Raw genomic sequence first — 24,378 nt, forward strand, 5'->3', positions numbered from 1 at the left:
ATGTAGCTGAAAAGGACAAACTACAAAAGAAGATTATTTCCCCATTACATCAGTATATACTGCAGTTTTAACAGGGCTTTCCAGGGAGGTATCTAGACATCTTTCCCATGCACAGAATTGAGCTCTTAATCTTGCATTTTAAAGTCAAATTACTGTAGTATTTATATGTATCTCAAAAGGATCACTGCTCTCTCAAATTCTAAAATTAACAATTTTACTGTATTTACAGCTGTTTTCTCTTTCTCAGTCAGGCTACCTTTCTATAAAATATACCAAACAAAACTTCCTGCCCTTCTCTATTACAAATTTGCATGATGTTAAGCTTATAAAGAAACACGAGGAAAGTCTCATCTTTGTATACATGTACTACACATATACCGTACACGAGCCTGTCCAAGGAGTCATGGAGATAACACTTTTCAAACAAGTATTTTCAGAAAGACAACTGGAAATTACTAAGTGTAAAAATTTCAGTTTCCTCAGAAAGGTTTTTCAAGCAGTCATGTAGACAAACCAGATGAGATTTACATTTTTCCATGAAGAGTTTTGATGAATTTTGGATATGCTTTGATACATCAGCTCTAATCTTCTGGAAGACTTTCCCTTTTTAAGTCTTTCTCCAGATTCATTATCAACCTTTTGTATATCTTACAAAACATGAATACAAGCCTACTAGTGCTGGAGACTGTGTCCCAGCTGTTAATACCCATAAGAACAATGACAAAATGGGCACTATTGCATGCAATTTCATGCAATTTTCATACACAGCTGTTAAAACACAGGCAGGAGTTCTGTAACACTGGAATTCACAAAGAACTGATACTGTAAAATGTTACACCAACACCTGACAAAATGGAAAATGTTGTTTGCCAGTGCCTGCAACTCAAGGTCACAGCATTAAACAGCATCAAAATAACTTGTTAAGGTGATAAATTTTGTCTCAAGCCCCATCTCTTTTATTTTAGCATTGAATTTCCTTCTGGCAGCTGCACTAAAATACTAAACCACTCTGAGGGGCCGAATGACACGATCTGGGCATCACAGTTTATTGACTCATGATGGATAACCAACACACATTTCAATTCTTTGATCAGTGGTAGGGTTTCTTACTTACCTTTCAAATGTATGCTGCAAATTCCTGAACAGTAGAAAAACTCAAATCTAAACCAAACAATAATGATTAAAACAGCAAGACATCAACTCTACCTAATTTAATATTAGGATTTGTTTTTAAAGAGGATGCTTCTTGAAACTTCATACCAAACGTTTTCAGTTATTGGTCACAGAGCAAGCAGGAATGTTATACTGGATAAAACTACAGTAGATGTCAGTACTCATTCAAATATATTATTTCCACAGAGTTGTGACAGCACTGTCTGTTGAACAGAATTTGAGGTGTTCTGCACTATTTAAAAACACAAGAGTTTCAATTCATCATCTGTTTCCATGCTGCCATAGTGACAAAAGATTTTCAGAGTTCCAACTCCTTTTTTCCCCCTGCCTTATATAAAATGTTAGCAATTAAAATGTAATTCTGACAGATTTAGCCCATATACATTTATCTAAATGGATAATTCTGTTACTTTGGTGACAGTCTTCAAAATAAATCAAACATGACCAAATAAATACCTGCAATATGCACCTTTTTTCCCCACTGTTTTTCTAAGTATGTTAAAGAATGTAAAGAGGCCCACGTTTGTAAAGGCAACTTGATCATTCAGCAGCAAAACCAACAGAAAGTGCACTACAAAACACCAGTTACACCCAGACCTTACACTGCTGAATTACTGACCTATACTCACCCTTCATTTTTATATTGCTAATCTTCTGAGCAGTTTTGGAGATTTCATAATGGATCTCCTTCAGACCTCAGGGTAAAAAAAAACCTAAGAGGGAAGGCACACCCCTATGGCATGTGAATCAATCAACCGCTGGTTCCAGGACTGGAACTCTGGTTTATTAGACCAAAGACCCTACCCTGGAGGAACCATCAGGAAAGTAAGCTGCCATGCTGCCCTTTGAGGGCTGACACATTCTGCCAGAGGATTTTGGCTATTTTCCCTTAGAGGGAATGGTGAGAATCTTCAGATGAATCCCAGGCAATTAGAAATGTTTTACAGCAACTGCTTCACTGTTTCTACACTTAAGCTCAGTACTATTCCCTTGTCAAGCCTTGCCTTCTCCAACCCCCATTCCATGTCAGGGTCCCCATTACTTGTGAAAACATCCCATCCCTTTCATAAAGGCCGTTTATGTCTTCTCCTCCAGCCAGTTCCAGTAGTCCATTCTGTGCTGCAAAGAGAAGGTGCAGTCACTGCTTTCAGTGACATTAGTGTCAGTCCTCACAGGATGGCCTCAGGCTCTTGTTTGCATCCACTCACCTTCCCTTAGACCTTTTATCCTCTCCTCTACAGTCAAACTGGACAGCTGCTTCGTCCCTCAAGCTCTATAAGGGGTCATTCAGCTCAAGCAGGAAAAAACCCCCTAGTATAGTCTTTTTATTCCCAAAGACACCCTACTTTCCAAGAGCTGAATGAGGGAATATTGCTGGGCTACAGCTGATGGGACTGGCTCACTTGCTTAGCATAGAGTAGCAGCAGTGCTAGATGGACTGAGGGAGGGCATGTGCCATGGAAGTTAACTACTTGGAAGAAACTGTCAATTGATCTTCAAAACCTCTCCAGGTCTTGCCTGTAAATCCCCTGGATTGATGGCCTTGAGGAAGTACCACTTCTGTCCTGATGTTTTAGAACAGACATTTTTGAGATCACAGTGGGGGTTTTTGCTTTAAGTTTGACATCTTAATAAACAGCTCGATACTGAGCCTTCTAACAGGAGAAAACAGAGAACCCCACCAATTTCCCAGCTCAATACAAATAAAAATACCAGGCAAGTAAGCATTTGACAATTCCTTTTCTTTTTGCCAGTTATGGTTAAATTCAAACCCAGAAATGTTAAGCAGTTGGCCTTTCTCAAATGATATTTTGCTAAGTAGTAATTCAAATACCAAAATGCATCTTGGCATGTATTACAATGAAAAAGTGTTGACATGCATTCACACTTTATTGTTTTTTCAAGGAATATTAAGTACCAGTAAGGATCCACGCACTTGCCCTACTGCAAACTCCTTGTTCTTATTGAGAAGTACTTACTCTTCCAGACAATCCCACACAAATCAGTGCTTCCTTCCCTTTGATGTCACATTAAACTACTCAGGGTTTAAGTGTTGTGTATGGGATTTGCAATCTGTTATAGTGTAAGTAAAGAGGATTGTTGGTATTTATGGAGCAAATGCCAGAAAACAAAGAGAATGACATCTGCTTTAAGGTAACCACAGCCAGTATAACTATATACAAAAATATACAATTTGGAATTCTAAGGCAACAACGCTGGACCAGCATGTGAAATTCTGCTGTAGACTCCAAGTCAAGGTACTGCTGTCTTCTGCAAAGGATAACTCTTCCAATGTTTTTCCCTTGTTTTTTTTCTTTCTAATTCAGTGATAGGTGGTAATATGAATGCCAGCAGATAACTTCTGTACTTCTGCATTCAATAACCCCTTAAGATGACATGTAATGCCTGGCTAGAGTAGTACACTCTTTATTTAAGATGATTTATCTGGTGATATTAATGTATATTAAAAATACACATGCACATTTTTACAGACTTGAAATTTAATTTATTTTTAGAATTCACTACAAAACGTGGTTTCACAACTGTAACCATACACTGGGACTCCTACAGTAGTATGGATAACGTACAGATGTTTTTCCCAGGACTACCAATACTGCGCACTGTACAAATTGTCTAGAACTGCAATCCTTCCTCAGCAGCAGTTGGAAGAAAATTTGTGAGCTGAATACTGATATCAAAATACAGATTTAAATAATTTACTCTTAAAAACATTCATATTTATAACCTCTTACAGAAAATAAAACAATTCATCTGATTATCAGATACATCCCTCAGTTTTTCCAGTTCCAAGGTATACAGAGGTCTCCATCCTGCAGCACAGAGTAGAAATGTGAAACGCAAAGGTGCATGCCTTGTAGGTAGGGTAAGGATTCCTCCAGCAGCCGCTTACAACAATCTATCATCTGTGCACTGGAAACACTGGGCTCCTTATACAGCCGATCCAAAGAAAATCTTTCAGTGGAAGTATTGATTAGCTCCTTCTCTGTAATCATCATCCTAGCAAATGGAGATAACACACAGTGACAAACTTACAACTTCATCTCTTAAAACCCCTGCCTTAAAATAAGCATTTCAATATATATTGAACATATATTAAGACAAGAAATACTGAAATAAGTAGATTAAATGGATGTAAAAAAATGTGTCAATTCACATACAGGTATGGTGGAGCTGAGATTTTTGTCACACGTGACAATATCACAAGTCAGAGTGAACATTCTTCCGTGACTATGGGCACCACATGGCCATGGACTCACATTTCAAAGCCCATGCCCTGACATCTTTTTGCTCACTAAGTAACTGGGATAAACAAAAATAAAAATCCTGTGAGGCTACATTTTTAATGTAAGGAATGAAAATACTTAAATAACATTGAAAGCTTAGGTTTTAAGCATAAGATCATGTTCATAATTACTCTGTCTTAATTAAACCAGTACTCTGTATGTCATCAAAACCAACAACTGATAGTGATGCATATTAAGTGTGTTAGTAACTTTCCAATTGCAAAACGTTGGTGATGTGTTTGGACCCAATGATCTTAAAAGTCTTTTCCAACCTAAATGATTCTATGAATTTTGAATCCAAAGCTTGCAGATGATTTTTTCCTTCACTCCAGAGAAACAAGACACTACATACAAACTCAAACTATTCAGAAAGAAAGTTAATGTGTAGATTTAATTAAGGCACTGGAGCTGTGACTGATCAACTGATGAAGAGACAAGTTCAGGTTCAGGCAGCCCCACTAGCCTGGGCACTATGCCACACGAACACAGTTGCACTTCCAAGCCAGCCTGGCTGCAGATGCAGCTCCACTACTGCCCTACAGCACAGATCCTGTGCTAGACAGGGGAGGAACTACAGAGCAGCACAGACACAGCTACTGAGACCATTTGCCTCAAATGAAAATGCTACTCTAGGCCCTCACCACTACTCCCCAGAGCCCAGCTCACTCTGGCAGTCAGTGATGAGCTGAGCCAGTGAGTTAACTTAGAGCAAGCCTGTCCTCTCTATGGACCACTTCCATCTCACCTTCCTGAGTGCATTCCCAAATAACCTAAGCACCAAGCTTTCCAGTTCTGTGAAATCCTAGTCTCCCTTGAAGGAAATCCAGTTAGCTGGAGAACTGCAGGTTTGTTTTCTGTCGCTTCCACAGGGAGGCTTGCACCTTTATCACCACACAAACCTGATACTTAAAGAAGCATGGGAAGGAGAATCCTGCATTACTAGAAGACTGACATTATCCACACAGATACTAGAACTTTCTAGAGCAGCAGCGTTTGGATCTCCTTGTGCATTCAGGTCAGAATTACAGCTGTGAAAGGCTGTTTACTACATGCAAAACATTCAAGTCCATGTGCAAAGTACAGCCAGTACATCTCAAAGTATTTTCCTTTTTCACAGGGCCTTTTTAATTACCACACAAGGCTAAGGAATATCAGAAGGACATGAGTAAGTCCAAGGAAGCATTAAGTGGAAAAGGAGTTTTCAGCTTCGATAAAAGACAAGTAAGAGGAAATACAAGACAGCTACAAAACAAAAGCAGAGGTGATACAGAATGGCTGTTTTGTATTTCCTGTCACACAAGAACAAAACAACAATTGATATCATCAGCCTGTGGGTATATAAATCACAGAACACCTCCACCCTCTTTCATACACACATGCCCTATGTGATTCAAATATGCAGTTTGCTGCTATTGGATATTTGGAGCCACAAAATGCAAATTGGCTCAAAAAGTAATAAGATAATTAAGACGGGGGGGAAAAAAAAGTCTATTGATTGCTATTAACATGAGATAGTACTTGAAGATGGAAACATTATCTCAAGTGCAGTCAGAAAAACTGGGAAGGAGTATGGAGTAAAAGACCCACCACATTTTTTGCCCGACGCATAAAGCCTCTCCATAAGCTAATGGATGATGGGGACAGATATTGTGACCCAGTATAGTTGTTTACTATTTCATACAAACCAGGGTCATCCAGCACACAAGATATGCATCTTGGCTCTTACAATCTTACAACACAGCTGCTTTTACTCTGAGGGCACAGTTTTCCTGGACTGGTGTCTTTATGAAGTGCGGTAGTGCGAGGTTTTTTGGAGAGTGAGTTACCCAGATGCAAATGCATATATTTGCTACAACATCCCTCCCAAAATCTATAGACAGTACTTTCCCAGCTGTCACATGGGGACAGTTACATAGAGAGCTATTCAGTATTTACAATTTATATGGCAAAAAATTTAGCTTCCAAGCTGGACTAGGGTTGTGGAAAAATTCCAACAAATCATATTTACTGAAGTCCACCTGCAAAACATATCTTTACAAGTAATGAGGTCTCAACAGAGCTAAAACCATAGAGCCTTCAGCAAGACTCATGCCTAAAATACCTTCACAAGAACATATCTGGATCTATACATCATGTATACCGATGACAATGTGATAGTTCAACAACTCATTAAAAACTTTCCAAAGCAGAAAAAAAGACTTGCAGTAAGGACCTCTGAAAGGACAAGTACCACCCACTTACCTGTAACAGTACGTTATTTAAAAACGCCAGTATCTCTACTTCATCCTCAAGGACACATACAGGGTCAAGAAACAAACTCACAGTTCCGATGGATATTACAGACCATGGCCCTAATATTAAGTATGGTGCTGTGACTCCCTATCATAATCACTCTCGTCATCTGTGAGAGAGTACCCACAAGGTGTTTCTCTCATCATTCTTCCCCAATTTTTTTTTCTTTGCCTTGTTAGGTACTAATTAATATTTTTCTCAACTGCCTGATCAACAACTAGAAATAATGATTCTCTAGTTGGTCTCAGTTATTTTGAGTTTAGATTTCACTGCTCTTTGTCCCATTTTAATTAACACTAATAAAAATTGTTCCTTTTCTTATTCATTAAGAAGGTGTTTTCCACCTTTTCTTTAGGGACATAATTGTAAAAAGAATTACGCAATTTTGTCTTGTAAGCAAAGATATTTTACTTCTGAATGATGTACAATTGTCTCTACAAGGTGAAAGAGGGTATTTTCTAATAACTGTTTGCAGTCACTAATGTTGTAATTCTTTACTTAGTAAAGCTGATGGGTAAAGTTCTATTTTAGAAACAAAAGGGTTTTTTTCAGCAAAAGAGTATGAATACATTTTTAAAAATTCTCCTCCTCTCCAAATAAAAAACAGGACATGCAAAGATGTTAAAGAGCTAAGTGTATCAAGTCACATGAACACTTACTCCTCCTTTCTTTTCAAATTCTCTCTTGCTTCCTGTGCTTTGGCAAAAATAAACCATTGAAGAGCTGCTGGATCACAGACTGTTGGGATCATAAAGTGTCCAAGTTCATGTAAGCTTGGTGCATATCTGTCACTAATGAAACACAATGGAAGTAAAGAACAATGTATAATTTTTAATGCAACTATTTATATAAATTACTTTCAGAAAAAAAATCTAGAGATAAAAGAATATAAATTAATTACAATCAGAATAATTGGTAAAAAGTTATCAAGTTTGGTTCATGAGAATGGAGAAATATAGTAAGTTATGCTTTTTTAAAATTACATTTCAAAAGGAGCTGACAATAATACTCAAAAAATATAAACACCATCATGATGGCACAAAACTTTCGATTTAACACTCTAAACTAGACAGAACTGAGTCCAACTTGAATGAAACTAAGCAGGATTTTCTTCAATCTGATTCCTTCTTAACCCATAAAAATGCACTTAAAACCTTCAGAAACAAAAAGACTTTGACACAGTGAAAATCCTAGATTATATCACTTTTCTTCTTAGTGAGAGCAATAAGCAGTGTAACAAAAAAAAAGAGTAAAAGCTCTAAAAGAAATCAACGTTCCCTGCCAACACGTACCTTTCCAGAATCATTTGCAAGCCTCGCAGACTGCGAGGATGAAAAGGTAATCTGCTGTCACGTAGTTTATTATAGAAAGAGTTCAGAGTCTCGAAGTACTCTTCTAGAGTCAACAGAGGTTGCAGTTCTTCAACATATATTACTTGGATGCCTCCCAGAAGTTGGCTTATCCGATCTTCCAAAAGCAGCAGCCTTTTTTGAAGCTTATAATAATTTGGCAGTCTCTCAAAAATCTGTGCATACACATGAATGAACATTTTCTATGTTACAGAGATTAAAAGTTAATTCTAATAAATTTAAAAAAAAACCAAGAAACCATAAAAGAGACACTTAACAACACAAACATGGAACCAGAGGGGAAAAAATTACAATCAAAGAATACCATAGGGGAGAAATATCAAGCATAAATGTTTTGGGACAAGATATAATCAAAAAAGCTTTTAAGTACTTTCTGTATTTATAACATAAAGGTACCAAAAAGACATAAAAACATGGATGAATATCTCTATATATTCAAAAATTAATAGTTTCAGACAACAAAAAATAAATATAATCCGATGCCTATATAAAACATTTATCACCACAGTTAGAGTGGTTGAGCTGTTCCTCATATAGTAGTCACTACCTACCATCTACCCTGTTGATATTATTTTAAAGTAGCTTTTAATACAAAAAAGAAAAAGCTGCTGCTGCAACAAGTCAAGTGATTTCAGAACTATCTCTTTAGAAACTCAGGAGAACAGCAGAATAGACACTAGATAGTTCTGATAGTAGAGTCAGAACAGCTTTTGGCACAATAAAATTTGGTTCAGTTTTGCATTTGTAATAGAGAAAACCAGCAAAAATCCTTTAAATATTGTAGCTCTGACCAAGCATTCTAGAGACTGACTTGGACAGTATTTTACTGCTTCCTTCTTCTAGTAATTAGTAACAAAAAGTAATAGCACTTAGGACTGCTTTCTAAAATGAAGTCAAATGGGACAAATATGCTCTCTAGGAACCAACTCACCAACCTCATCAAGATTTTCACTGAATTTTGTGTAACATTTCACATAATCTTCACTGCATTTCAAAATAAAAAGCCTCTGATTTCAGGTTCAAATATATACCACTCTTTTGTTTTCCCTATAGCATCACTACAACTAACTACACACATTGTTCCACCTGCATGTCATTTTGTGTGGCTTTATGATACCTTTGGAAAAACCTGCAGCAAAGGTTAGAGAGATGAAGCATTTATCTCTTCAAGAAGTCAGTGTTTATTTTAGTGTAATCAGAACACTTTTATTGCAATGACTATCAACACTCTCAAATCTCAGAAAGTTTTCTATTAAATTCTGGTTTCTCAGTATAAGTTCTTAGTAAATTGTTCACACTAACAAGCCATGGTTTGTTTCACCCCCTCAGTGAAACACATATAGGGAAAAATTCAAAGCACCACCAAAAAAAGAAGATCAAGTATTAACTTTTCATATTATTCACTGACTGGAATACAGAAATAGAATATTCTGATATTCTAGCAGGGTGAAATTCCCAACTATGAAATTCCACCAATAATCCCCTTTATGAAGAAATATTTTTTGATAGAATTATCAATAAGGTTTCAGTAACCAAGATTAAAGAAAAATTTCTCAAGTGACATGTTTATATTGCAACATATTTAGTTTTTGGTCCTTTGCATACAATGCTATCATTTAGGATGTCAGAAAGCTTATCAACTCTGAACTTTACACAAGCAGCAGCAGAATTGCCATAGTCACCAAAGACAAAATTCTGCAACATCCACATTAGCTGCCTAAAAGAACAAAATGGAGTGACAGGGTTGGTTAGAGTCATTGACTGAAATAATCACTTCACAACTCCCTTTAAATCTCATATTTACAAAAGATCAGAATAAAATCCATTAACTCTTCATGGGAACAAGCTCTTTATGGCTCACAAAGTATTCTGCCAGGACTCACTGCACAGGCTGGAATAGTGCATAACAAATTAGTTTTCTTTCTCTCTAATCAGAAGTAGTACTGACTAACTAATGAAAGCAAAGATCTAGCAAAGACTGTTGTTAATAACAGCACACACAGAATTAAATTTCAAATGCAGTGTACACCGTTATGCTAAATGCATTAGCTAAGTGTTTGCTTCAAAACACTCATTGGTTATCTGCACCTATTAATAATTTTTGTTTATAGTTTAAAAAAGGATGTCACAACAAGGGGCATTTTCATTGATTTGAAATCTTCTTACTTTGGTCCAGTGATGGTGAACATCCATGGTCCCCAGCATTATGTGACCTGCTGCACTCATACCCGAGCGGTCTGTAAATACCACCGTGCGTCCTAGAGATTGAACAAAGCTCTTTACTAATTTGCCTTACTGCAATCATTCCTACAATTACTGAAGACTTTGACAGGCTGCTAACATGTCACAAGAAATGTATTTCTGCAGCACAAATGCATGTGAATAGGTGCTTCTGTTTTTCTCAAAATTTTGAAAGGTTCTTGAAAAGTCCAGGTTAGGGATTTTTGTCATACAAACCTGACCCAGCATTTGCCTTCTCTCTGTTTGAACTTGATAAATTTTTATTTAATTGGGCTTTTTTCTTATGACTGCTTTTAAAATATGAGAAAATCTCATCAGAGAGGATATTTAAAGAATCTGTATAAATAATGTATAAAGGAGGAAACACATGCTATATACTTGAAGCATATGCAAATTAAAAGTTGGTCAAATAATTATGAATAAGGGCATTCAACTCTATTTCTGAACTCTCAGCAACATGCAAACTGTAAGAAACACTTGCACATTATGGTTTTTTTTTTTTTTTTAAATAGAGACAACATAAAGGGCTAATTCTAGGTGGATTTTTAGGGGGATACATCAGCTTTGAGTGTGAGTATGTTTTTTTAAGTTGAGTTCAAAGATCTTCAACAATTCTTTAGGGTAAAAGCACAGGCAACTATTTATCAAAATAAGCTTCCATAAGTCTTCAGTGTGATGTATCAATCTACAAGACAAGGCTTAAGTAGAAGCTCTTGCTCTTAGAAATCAGTGTTCCGAAATCCCAAAGAAAGAGCAACACTAACTTCAAGGCATCTAATCCATCCTTGTACCCTAAGGCAACATCAACTGTACTTGTATAGTTACTGATAGGTATTTATCTAGTGCATTACTAAATATCTTCAAAAATGCAGACTACATCAGGTTCACAAGACAGACTTCTGTAATGCTTTCTATCTTTAGCTCAGGAAATGAAACTAATTTGAAACCTGATACAATTTAAAACTACTACTCATTGTCCTTCCCACTCTGTGTTTGGCAAAGGATTAGGTGAACCCTCAAGTGAAAGCCACTCAAAACTGAGTATCTACAGACAGGCATAAAACACAGAGTTACAATTAGAGGAAACAGCTACTGCCAAAGGTCAAACAGCTGTATGAGAAGAATGGTAGGTCAGGTTTACAGAATATTTTAGTTTTTCCTGAGAAAATAATGACTTTATTATAGCTATTTTATGAAACTCATGAGAAAAGAAAGCAAGTAGCATTTTAAGGTATTCTAGTAAATCATCGCTAGAGTTAGAGACCTACTCATATTTTTGACTTGAATATACCATGGGTAACAATCTATTGCTAACTCAATCCTTTGAGAGGTTCAGTTTAGATTTTTTACTATCATTGCTAATATTAAGCCTAGTACCTTCAACAGACACTACTTGCATTTATTAAGAAGTAAACTAGAAGCTGAGTGCAGTCAATCAATTCTAAGGAAAGGTCACTGTAAAAAATACCCAGTAGCTTTAAATGTAAATTCTCACCAGCTTTTTAATAAGCCTGACAAGTTTGTTTTTGCAGTTATGAAAAGTATCATTTGTAAAAAGAACTAGAGCTCCGTTGTCACAGAAGACCCATGCTCATTTCTGAATCAATACTATATTAGGATATATGAAATAAGCAACAGAAATACCTTTAACATTCTCTAATATTTCAGGTCGCTGTTGGACCAAGCGACCCAGACTGTGTAGCTGGCTACAGCGGTGAGCAATGCCCCAGCTTCTCTGCCACCTAAATAAAAATGTAATTGAAAGCATTTAATCCTCAATAGTATTTAAAAAAAAAAGTCACAGAAGTTGAGATGCAACTCAAAGCCTTAAAACACAAGCAAAATAGCACCCCAACAGTAATAAAAGCAAAGGCTACCCAAAAGCTGTCCATGTCATATGCTATTTGAACTGATAAAAAGCCCAAAAAAATTTCCAGTCTTTCTTAAAGTGAGTCCCAAAAAACAAAGAAAGAAAACCAAGACCAGGTAAAATAAATATAAAACCAGGTAGACAGAACTTGTAAATCTCTCCCCCAGAAAGAAGAAGGTTAGCAAGAGAACAACATCAGAAGAACAACACCAGACAACCCAGTATTTGGTTTGGTCATGGACCATGCAGTTTGTTTGGACACTGTGTAATGTTTGTCCAGAGGAGCAAATACAGTATGTAAGGACATTGTCTTTTTTTTTTTTTTTTTTTTTGGTTCAAAACATTACCACAATTCCAATGGAAAGTTGCTATGTATTATTCATATTTTACAGTGGAGTAATTTTTGTTAAACCATACAAGAGCCAGGTGTTACCTTGCTGGCTTTAATACACAGAGTTTTGACATTTTTTTCAATCACAGACCGATGAGCTTGATTGCTAAGCAAATTTTAAAAAGCATCTAAATTGTGAAGTCCCAGTGTATTGGAAAAATACACCTTTTTACAGACTTTTAGGTGATATAAAACTGTCTCAAAGTGGAAAATTCCCATTCCTTTATTGTACTATGTCAGTCTGGAATTGAGTAAATTTTCTTCATAACACTCATATTTTGTATTTTATTAATACTGATCACGACACACCAATATTTTGGCTATTGTGCAGTGCTGGCACAGTGTCCAGGTCTTAACTTTTTCTTCCCACTCTGCCCCCCACCATCAGGAAGCAGGCTGAGGTGGACAGGATGCTGGGAGGGGACATGGCCAAGCTGGGTGACTCCTACTAAAACCAAAGCGATATTCCAGACCATTTGTCATGTTCAACAATAAATGCTGATGGAAAAAAGGAAGGGGTACCCTTATGGTTATGGTGTTGGCCTCCTCAAGCAAGCATTAGACATGCTGAGGCCCAACTGCCCATAAGTGGCTAAACACCTGCCCATCAACAGGGAACAGAGTATTAATTTCTCCTTTTGCTTTGCTTGAACTCATAGTTTTGCTTCATTTCAGCTATTAAACTTCTACCTCAATCCACAAATTTTCTTGCTTGGGCTCTTCCTATTCTCTTCATCCCATTCCACTGGGGGTGTATGAATGAGCAAGTGGTTGTGTGGGTATTCAGCTCCTGGCTGAGAACCCACACATTTTCATTTAGGAAAACCTAACTGGCAAAACCTCACTCTTTGGGTTGCAAAGAATGGCACTATGCCACAGCACTTGTGAGGCAATTTAATCAAATACAAGTAATTCAAACAATTCTTTACTGTTACCCAGCAAATACTTTGCTTTCAGCAGCACCAGATGGGAGTAGAAAAAGGTGGCCATTTCTTCATCTGTCCTAAACTTATACATGGAATAATGCCAGTGACCCAGCTATTTTTCAGATCTCTGTGAGCACTAGCACAAGGCTCCAGAATCACAGGTCATAGTGTCCTATTAAGATACTGGCTTGTCAAATTTCCAACACTCACATTCTTTTCTGAATTATAACAATCTAACTCATGGAAGATAAATAACTCTTCATGGAACACAATAATTTTAATGTATTTTAGAAGCACAAGCTATTTAAGAAAATGAATATAAGCCATGAATAAAATCAAACCTACGCGTTTAATACTGACGACTGTTTCAGAATGTTAAAAACCCTCACCACAGCACAGTTACAGAGCATTAGAAATTGTGTTCAAAAAACCTGGCTTCAGCTTAAAAGAAACCAGGGTCTTTTGCAGGGTGAAAGTACAAAAGCATGATTTCAGAAGCTCCAACTCTCTCCTTCCTGGTTAAAAAAAATACAACATAACAGACTAGCCCTTTAAATAATCCCCCAAAGTTTATTCTTCCATTTGTGAATACCTTCATTGACACTTTCCCACCCTGAATATCTCACTTCACAACATTCTCACTCAAATGCATAAAAATTAAAAAAGGATTGCAAATTATTTTCTGAAAATATTATGAAGACTCAAGATCTTCAACTGTACTCAGATCTTTTTAAACAAACAAATCCTGTCCTCCGGAGAGTGAGAAACTAAACACTAAAAGAAAGAACATTTTTATTAAGCATTCACAGGATGTCATTATGTACCATGTGCAAAGTTGCACTTCACTGCTGGTCTAGTTACCTTTGTAGATAGCAACTTGATTTTAGGAAATGCAATTTTAACCAGCAAAACATCCAAACTAACACATACACACCAGTTCTATTTCTGTGTTTGCCTCAACTGCAGCCTATGTTTTCACTTACAAATAGGAGGTCTCTCAGAGGAGATTGTAACTTTTGTCCCAGCAGAACACTTCTAGAAATTTATTCAGTGCAGTAACAGTTCTTCATATATGAAATATAGCTATTTTGCTGAAATAAGTTTTTAAAGTTCATAGCATAGTATTAGACAACACTTTCTTGCTCTGACTGTCTTAATCCAAGTTCAATTGATCTAATTAATTACCTGATATCTGAGAGCTGGAGTTCATGAGAAAGTTCAATTTTTAAACGTTCTAATTCTTTTCTAAGCGGCAAACTCTTTTTCAGCTTTTTTACTGCACTTGCTTCATTATCATCTAGCCAGGACCTGAAAGAGGAGGAAAAATACTTAACAGTAGAAGCATGCTGCTGTATGATTTATCATGTAAGCAGTACAGGTAACTCAATTCTTATTGATAATATGTTTCAAGCCAAATTATCAGGTAAAGGGATTTTTTAAAAATAGAGGACAGAAGATGAAATTGCTAAATGCTTCACCTTAAGATATCTACAAAGGAAACCCTGGCACTTAATATCTTTGGAGGGGCCTAAGAAATCTAACAATCAAAATCACTGACAGTGTTAAAACTGTAAGACTTGGATGTATGTGTAAAAGGCATAAAACAACAGATCACTGTGACTTCAGGGGAGATCTTCAGAACTCTGTGATTTAATTTAAGGAGTTTCCATATATGTGCCTTTAAAAAACCCAAAACAATCCCAAACACACCAAAACCTAACAAAAAACCCCGATCATAGTAGACTATCAAATATGGGAGGTGGTACTAAAGGGCTAAGTTAGGTAACTTTTATGGAGCCGACATGAACATAGACTAAACAGGTCAAAGTTTTATAGTTTTTTTGCCAATAATCACAACCAGACAAACATGACTCTGAGTACATCTAAAATTTTGGTTGGTAATTTTGTTTCTAGGAAAAGGTTACTATTTAAGAGATTTAGCCTTTTTCATAGTATAAACTAATTTTCATATTCTAACTTTTGCAAACAATCAGTTGCATTCTCATTTGTATTTGAAGCAAAAAAATTCAAACTCTAGTAAAAAGGGAGGCCTGATGCCAGCTGTCTATGTATTAAAACAAGACTGTTAATACGTAACTGTCTGTGGCATTCCTTGTAAATGTGTAAAAATCAGTAAAAATATTCTCTAGCATGTTAAATCTCAATCAAGTGCTTTGTAATTGTGTATTTTAGAGTAGTTTTATTTGTGAAGTGGTATGCAGGACAAGGGGCATACTTTGCTCTGAAGATCCTTCCAGCACTGTTCTGCATTCATTTCAAATGGCACTTAAATCTCATTGTTACAAAAAGTTTTTCAAGGCCCCAAAATGTGTACGTGTCCCAAAATGAACATGTACAAATTTTTTTAAACCACCAACTCTACTACAAAACATGCTACATGTAATGCAAGTTCAACATTTATAACTACATTGACTTAAAGATTCAAGTTTTTCTGCTGAACAACAAATGAGAAGCACAACGTTAAGACAGAACGTTAACATGCATATTAAAACCTTTTAACCTTATTTTTCATGTATTATCTTCCACCCTCAACAAAATGTGGCAATGAAATCGGAACCATGAGGTTAACAGCCATAAAGGTTTGTGTTACAGAAGTCCTGTAAAGGTAAGGAGCTAGTTGGATCAAGTGGAGCCCCTGTCTCTTTTTGAATTGCCACCAATATTACACAAATCTGAAAAACTAGATCAAGCAAAACTAGACTGACCAAACATGACTGCTGGGCAAAGAGACAAGAATGCTTCAGCTTTGCTGGCACTATAATTATTCCAGGAGCTCATCTGGACTCTAATTATAACAAGCATGGCAAAATTACATGTTGGACAATAATGGTTTGTATTGTTCAGAATGTTTATTGCCTACCTTTAAAAAAATTCAGCATTAAAATAAGACCAATTTAGGTTTGAAAATTTCAGTTCAATGAAAGCATTACATACAGTAAAGTTGTTTCCACTCTCTGGGCTTGCTCTAGCTCCTCCTCAGGATCCTTGAATCCAGTAAATGAATAATAAGTCTTATCCCATTTGATAGGTCTGTTTACTGTGCTTTTTGTTTCCTTGTGAGGCTGAGAGCTCACATTCAAACTTTGAACATGCTCTGTAGATAGACTGCAGGAGTTGAGAATATCTAGTACTGTGCTCAGGAGATCCCTAGTATGTAACGTAAAACTGACCGCTCGAAACCCTGTGAAAAACAAGTATTATTTAATTAAAATTATTTAAAATGCATTCCCATTTATTTTCTCTTACAGAAGAAGCTAAACAAGGCACAGGTAGTTGCAAATTATGATGACACTGTTATTTCAATACTCACTGCAAAGTTCCCATGCAGTTTAACTATGTCCCATCACTTAGCTACTGCACCCAATTTCCCTAATTAGAAAGTAAGCTTTTGACTCAAGAGCAGAAGACAGGTTCCAGTTCAAATGTTATGTTAAGGAAACCAGACATAACCCCACCATTTTATTGAAAAATAGCAGGATTTTATTTTCTAGCATGAGGGTGCCACACAATTTCCTCAAGTGTTTTGACTGTCAGGATATAGATGTAAAACTCTTCTGCTAGGTAAGGCATATTGGTACTGGAGACAAATTGTAGAGTAATGTTTAATCAATTGCAACATTCCAAATTTGGCAATATTTTTTGTAGTCTCAAAGGTAAGAGACAATGAAGTAAACTGAAACTTCAGATACTATCCAGCTTCTGCTTAGAGAGTAACTTCCTACTGATTCTACAAGTGCCCTGACATTGGGTATTGCACCTGAAGTGCAGTGAGGACAAGGACCCAATTGTTGCTCCAGTTAAACACGGCAATGGTATTAAAAGCAGAAATGTGATCATTTACATCCACCTTTTTTACTTCCTTATACTGTAACGTGACCTCAGGGCTGTACTGTCTCATTCTTTCAAGACTTTTTAAAGCTTAGGATGTTTAATTACTTGGGATGGTCCCCCCTGCCTGATCTTATACAGATTTTCATGGTTTGACAGGATTTTATCCAGTTGAAAAGTCATTATGACTGCACAAGGCTAACCAGTGGTCTGAAGGAATTGAAATACAGGAAGATACATTCTACACAATATAAAAGCACCTGAAGCACTGAAGGATTCCTGAACATTAGAAGAGTTTGGTTCTCTTTCTCTTACATAAAAAGTAAGCTGAGTTGGCTTAAAGGAACGAAATCCTGGTTTCTGTAGGTTCTCCAAGTAGCCATTTAGCCTCTTCAGAGAGTTTTCATTTACTTCCTGTTTTAAAACAAAAACAAACAAAAATTACAGATTATTAATCTGGCCATTTTTCATCTAAACCTTTTTAATCTTACGTGAAGAATTAGGTTTCACAAAATGTTTGCTTTTAACAAGTACTAATAGTTGCTTTTACTAAAAGTTGTTTTTAACAAGTACTAATATGGTTCATATTCTCAGCATTTATAATTACCTTGCATGAATAAATTTGTATAGTGAACATACTTGTATGCTTGTGTACATTGCAAAACCCACTGGCTTTCAAGCTTAAAGAAATTAATTGATTCAAATACAATGTACAGCATTACAAAGGGATAAAATGTATTATAAATTTGCCTGGAAGGATTCAGTATTTTCTTTATAACAATTATAAATATGATTAACAAATAAGGGACTTTCAAGGGACCTATCCCTGCTAAAAATTAAGGAAGTGCATCTTTTTGTTCTCTGGTACCAACCATAATTAAATCTAACATTACTTTTCTCTCTCTGACAGCAGATAAACTAGAAAATTTCCATCCTTGATACATGAAATATTTACAAAGAAAGCATATTAAAGTATTTTTACCCTCTCTTTGGGATGCTGGCCAAAGAAATCTGGATGTACAGCAAAATAGAAAGGTCTGAGAGCATTGATGGCATCAGCGCCTGACAAAGTTCTTGACTGAAGAATGCACTGCAGCAATACCTTGTCCAGACATAACCTAACAAAGTAGTAAAATGTTTATGTATGATGTTACCAATCAAGTGACAAACTGATACAATTACACTAAAATATGATAGAATGGAGTAAACATTTACAGTTGCAAGTATAATAATTTAAAATTGGAGAATTTAAATTAGGAGTCTGAACTCTGGATCGTTCCCCTTGGGATTAACAAAGCGGTGTTTTGACAGTGCCAATCCCATGGGTTTGAGGAATGATGGATGCTAATGGTTGAATAAGACATGTAAATAAGTAGAGAAACTTCTCTCTACTTTCTCAAATATGCCTCAAATAAAAATTCCCAGTCAAGTAGCTCAAACTGGAAATACTAGCTTTAGGGATATTTTTTGTAGACATTGCTGAAACTGCTCTAAAAAGCTAACCTTTACATACCTCTGAACCTCCAAGTTAAAAAGCCAAACCCAGTATTTTTCAAGCAGTGCCAAAAGAATATTACATTTTACCCAGGAATAATCACAACTCAGTGAAAAAAAGTTCTGCATTAGTTTCTGAGCTTCATATTTGTGTCCATTAAAAAAAAAAAACCCACCTACTTTCCTGAACATACTCTTTTATAGAAAACATCAAGTAAAAAGACAATACTTTTTGCACTTTCAACTTCATTGAATTACAAGAAACCAGGACTAAAAGAAATTTAATGGTAGGAGAAAAAGATTTTTTTACCTAAGATCAGAAGGAAAAGTTAAGTTGAAGAAGTTCTAGGAAGTTCAGAGAGTTCAAATTATAGAATGCCTGCAATTATGTAGAAATTAAACAACAGCTCTGTAACGAGGACACTTGTGTTACAGAAGACTGAAATGGAAATAAAAATCAAGTACTGCATTAAAAATCACCAAAATATCCTGCCATAGCTCAAAGGTAATATTCAGGTTTAGTAAACTAAGAAGCAAGAGAATATACACAGAAGCAGCAAGAAAATGTGAATTGGGAGATACACAACAACAGGTTTCTCCTTCAGCCAATTTCACAAGCTAACAAATTGATCAGGCCAATTCTGATAATCAACACTCATTTTAGTTTGCAATCAGAAGGGCAGAGACTCTGCTCTGTCAATGCAGTTTCACTCCTCACAGGATCATTCAAACTGCAACCCCCAAAAAGGAAACAATATCACAGATTACAGACAAAGCTGCTTCCAACTCATATAAACCTAGTAACTTTATTAATAATAGTTCGCAGGACTGTTTTATGGAGATTTATTTATCCAGCATCCTAGACCAAATAATCATCCTGGACACAAACACATGAGACTTTCCCAACTGTATCATTAACTAAAAAAAAAAATAAAATTAAAATCCCCAAATTTGTGCTCAGACAATAAGCAGAATGTTTTATTTTGGAAAATGATAAGTGATAATATTTGAGTTGTCAGGCAGGAGCAGTGACCCTTATTTTACCTTTTTTTCTGTCAACCTTCCCAGCTCTTCAATTAGAAACATGAAAGCAGTGAAGACTTAATTTTTTCTGCCTAAGAGGTGGGCAAATATTTAATTAGCAAATCTTGAAAGTCAGCTTGCTGAAAATAGAGGTTATTGTAGAAAAGTGGGACAAAACCTCATGATGTAAGAAGGCCGATGGAATTCCAAATCTGCTATGACTTAAAAACAATTTTCATGCATGTAGATGAAAGGTAAGATTAAAAAAAAGCTAAAATATATCACTGGCAAACACTTCTACCTCCTTGTTGGCTGCATCTCAGAGACTCTACTAGTCATCACTACAGCCCATGATCCTACTCAAAATAGCAGGAGATGGTGAAGTACCACAGCAATATAATGTTATTAGAGAGAGTGAAAGCTCTTAATGACAAAATCATGCCACAGTTGCCAGTGATGCAGGAAAAACATCTCTACTAGACTAGGCAAGACAGGAAGCAAAGCACTCTGCATGAAAGTCCACTTGGTCATATGCTTTATCAGTTTGGATCTGGAAGCACCAAAATAATTGTCTTGCTGAGAAAAAAAAAAGCTAATTTTTCTCTTTTTTTGGGTAGCAAGTGGACACAAAACAGTACAAGGAAAAATAAATATTTTCAGCAAAGGAAAACAGTAAACTAACCAGTTACCCTTCTGATTGCAGATGACTGACATGCAAGAAATTCACATCCTCCTAGACTAAGGTGCTAGGAGGAAGAGTAGCTCAGTTCTCTGTTCACCTTATTTGTACACCATTTCCCACATCCACTCTCAAGCTACACTGCATGATATTTCCAATAGTTCAGAAAGAAAATACAACATAGCTGGAAACCATTAATCATACTTCTGAGTTTATTAATCATAAAGTTTCATCCGTTAATCTAAATGAAAAATGGCCAAGTATGGCTAACTTTAGTTCCCCCCTTGTTTTGTATCTAAACAACACTGTCATGCTAGAAGGAAGGCTTAGGATTCCAGCCAAAAGTCTATTTTGAACTTGCTTAAAAGAGAAATGCTCAAAGGCCAAAATTAGTCTGCGTGACAGAAGGAAGAATTCATTCACTGAAGGTGAAAGACAGAACTCTGAGGCATCTTTCAACTGGAGTGACAAAGTAAGTGAATTAAAATGGATTTAGAGGGAGAAAATGCAAGAAAGATGTTTATGGCTTCACTCACAAGGAGCAAAGATTGTTCCAAGAGCTTCATTTAGGTCTGAAGTGCAAAGAAAGGCTTCATATTGAAATCAAGGTCACAACCACTTTGAGGGCAGCGTCTCTACTTCACGAAAGACGTGAAATACAATCTCTACTAGAACACATTATGCAATCATACTCCAAGACTGATTTAATTTCTTGGTTTAGTAATTCCCTTCAACTTCCTTTTTCTTCACATCTCTCCAAAGTTCAACTTTTTGGCGTATAGCTTTGGCACTGAAAAGCTCTGTTAAATTAAGTTCATAGTTACAGATGTATTCACAGATTTTGAAGCACTAAGCTTTAATAACTCAATAATGCAGTAATATGTTGGATATCATATTCATATTTCTCATAATTAAGCCATTTAAAAACCCTTGTTTTGTTGAGAGCCTTTTTAATGTCTCACTTGAGGACAGGCATATAGCTTTGGAGGATTTTCAACTGTGGATGCTCTGCTGAAAGCTCCAAGCTGTAAAGATGAGAATGTCAAAGAAATAAGCATGCAACAAAATACCAAACCAGTTTTACAAATATGCAAGTCATAAGCAAACACTGAAACATATGCTAAAGGTAAATTAGGTCAGTAACATGCCATACCTTCTCACGGTTCCCAAGCAGCAAAACATTTCAGCAACTTAATGGTTGAGCCAAATTTCAGCCATCCACTAACTCACTTAAAAAAAAAAGAAAATAAAAAAAACTTTTAGAAATGGATATAGTATTTTCCCCTGTTACTTATCAGTGCACTTTCTAAATTTTTGGTGATAACTTTTAAAGTCACAATAATAATATAAAATTTACCAAGCACACATAAAACCTAAAGCTTTTTATAAGTATTCTTTCAGTTTCCTCTACTAAAAGTGAATCTTGCCAATATAATGAGTTATTACAGTATCTTGATTTGAGAATGAACATTTAAAGGTACTCCAGTTAGGGAAAAAGAACTCCTAAGAATTTGAAAAGCAAATAGAAGCTTTCTTTAAGCACTAACACAAGTAAACTTTTACTAAGTCCTACACCCAAACAAATATTAATATTTTAAAACACAAGTGCCAACTTCTTTATGGGAGGGTAATATAAAATCAGAGTTAAAATCACTGTCATACAGCAATGCCTGGGATTCTTAATCAAAGGTTTGCTGACATTTATGAAAATGAATTAGCAATTCTTACCAGCAACTTATGCACTAGGCAACTGTAGGCTAGAGTTTGCCAACAGCAGACAAACCACTTGGCATGTCAGAGTGCAAATATACTCCTAATTATTAGGGATTATGAGGTAAGCTCCCTATTGGCAATGTTTTCAAGCATTTTTTAAATATGCTTTGCACTTATCAAAATAACATGCCTGTTATATATGCTGTTTTAAAGAACATGAGATGAACAGCTATCAGAGAAACATCAACTGTGTTCCAATACAGAATGACACTTCTTATGCCTACTTTGCAAAACACTTGAAGTTTGAGAAGTGCATATTACTAATACCAATATACTTAATAAAGAGCCTAAATTTTGACTAGAGGCAGAGAGTGGGAGGAAAAAAAATACGTTGAGCTAAAATATCCCCAAAACATTTGGTAATTTTTGTCTTTTGATTTTCAGATAGGTGAGCAAAACAGTATCCATGTCATTTTCACTGTATGTAACAAGAGTACTAATCATAAATTAGGTTAAATACATTAACAAGCTCTCTGGTCATAAAACAGTTTTCCCTCACTGTAATTTCAGCTTCAGGCATTTCGGTAGAGGATGGAAAAAACTCAACAATCTCACTTAATCCGCGGTGACGCTTTATATAACCAGACAAAACCATCATTGTTTCTTGCTTTAAACGCTCTATTAACTACTTGGAAATTGGTACACAGCTTAGCTGAAAAACAAAACCTCTTGGGTTTGGCTGAGCTTCACCTGCACCCCACCTCAAAGACAAACCCAGTGAAACATAAAGAAATACGAATTATGTCTCAGAAGCCTTCGGCACCCCGACGTGTCACATCGCTGCCACCCCCCCGCTCAGCCCGCTGCTGTCTGTCTCAGGTGTTTACCTACACTTGAGGCAGCACGGAGATAACAGCGTGAAAAGCAAGATGACAGCGCTCAGAAAATAAGCTCGGGTGAACGTGACTCGCTCACTGCTCGGAAGGGAATCAGCTGCACTGGTCTGAGCACTAATAATTTAAACCACCGAAAACAGAGCCCTGTTAGAATTCGCTTTAAGATCTGCTAAAGGCAAGGTCTTCCCAGAGGGCGGCAGAGCTATCCACGATCCGGCTCTCGGGCCTCTCGCACCCTCAGGAACAAGACGCGGGATAAGGAGCTGCCGATGCCGGGCCGGGCCGAACCGACCCGAGCTCAGCCGAAACCCGGGGCCGCGCGTGCCCGTGCGCACGTACTACCACGCGCGCGCCAGCGCACGGGGAGCTGCCGGCCCCCACCCCACCGGCGGTCACCGAGCGACGAGGCCCGGCCCGACTTCAAAGCAGACCCCCCCACACATCGCCCGGGCTCGGCCTCGCACCGTCCTCCGGCCGCCGTCCGAGCGGACCCCCCACACAGGTGGGCGGCGGGCCGCGCTGCCTTCGCTCATGCCCTCCCCTCGCGGAGAGGCGCTCCGAGGGCCCCCGCCCGGCCCCGCTTACCGCCGAGGCCGGACGGCGACCGCCGGGGCTCGGCCCCATCGCCCCCGCCGACGGCCCCGGAGGGGGCGGGCCCGGGGGATTCCCGCCGGGGGTGGGGCCGGCGCGCGCCTGCGCTCCCGCCCCCTGGCGGCTCCTCCGCTGAGCGGCCGCTCGGGGCGGGCGGGGCCCCCCGCCCCCTCCGCCCGGGCCCCGCCCCCGGCGCCGGGCGCGCGCCCCGCAGGCCCCGTCCCTCAGGGGCGCCTGAGGGAAGCGACCCCTTCCCAGTGCTGAGAGTACTGTGCCCGTCAGTCCGGCTACACCTGCAGCGGTTCCTCACGGATACAGAATACGGGATAACCCGATACGGGAAAACCCCGACAGAAGGAATGCCTGCCCTTTTGCTGAGGGGAGGGGAGCAGTTGAGCCAAATGCTTGCGCGCGCCTCACGTCGCCTTTTGTTCTGCGGAAAAAAACCCACCAAGTAGGCGAAGAACCAGGCGTGAGCTCTGCAGTCCCGAGGGGAATGCAAGAGCTGCTTTCCTGCAGTTACGCAGAATCAGTTAGGTTGGAAAAGACCTCTGAGATCATCGAG

At 37.6% G+C, this 24,378-nt stretch overlaps 1 protein-coding gene across 4 annotated transcripts; it reads right to left on the bottom strand.

Annotated features, from left to right (window-relative positions):
• Window positions 1-3,656: 3,656 nt before the first annotated feature.
• On the bottom strand, window positions 3,657-23,892 carry TCAIM (T cell activation inhibitor, mitochondrial). 4 transcript variants are annotated; one of them, XM_030231483.2, is made up of 12 exons: window positions 23,808-23,881; window positions 23,214-23,336; window positions 21,767-21,842; window positions 18,400-18,535; window positions 17,678-17,831; window positions 16,524-16,770; window positions 14,754-14,876; window positions 12,026-12,123; window positions 10,307-10,398; window positions 8,063-8,295; window positions 7,430-7,561; window positions 3,657-4,191 (listed from the first exon to the last, which is right to left on the bottom strand). In XM_030231483.2, exons 3-12 carry the CDS (start codon window positions 21,793-21,795, stop codon window positions 3,966-3,968), a joined length of 1,470 nt encoding a protein of 489 aa, XP_030087343.1. In that variant the 5' UTR covers window positions 21,796-21,842; window positions 23,214-23,336; window positions 23,808-23,881; the 3' UTR covers window positions 3,657-3,965. The 4 variants fall into 4 exon arrangements, with proteins under 4 accessions (XP_030087343.1, XP_030087345.1, XP_030087339.1 ...); XM_030231485.2 differs by lacking the exon at window positions 23,808-23,881 and adding an exon at window positions 23,687-23,798; XM_030231479.2 differs by lacking the exon at window positions 23,214-23,336 and having other exon boundaries at window positions 23,808-23,892.
• Window positions 23,893-24,378: the final 486 nt, after the last annotated feature.

The sequence above is a fragment of the Serinus canaria genome, chromosome 2 (assembly GCF_022539315.1).
Source record: "Serinus canaria isolate serCan28SL12 chromosome 2, serCan2020, whole genome shotgun sequence".
In the NCBI taxonomy this organism is placed as follows: Eukaryota; Metazoa; Chordata; class Aves; order Passeriformes; family Fringillidae; genus Serinus; species Serinus canaria.

Bases quoted from the DNA above. Each gene is read 5' to 3' on its own strand.
- TCAIM (XM_030231479.2), bottom strand. From the start codon at position 21,795: ATGTTTTGCTGCTTGGGAACCGTGAGAAG. The intron at 10,399-12,025 runs GTATTTCTGTTG...TTCAATCTCTAG, and splicing joins AATATTAGAGAATGTTAAAG to GACGCACGGTGGTATTTACA. The intron at 8,296-10,306 runs GTAAGAAGATTT...GTGTATGCACAG, and splicing joins TTCACCATCACTGGACCAAA to ATTTTTGAGAGACTGCCAAA.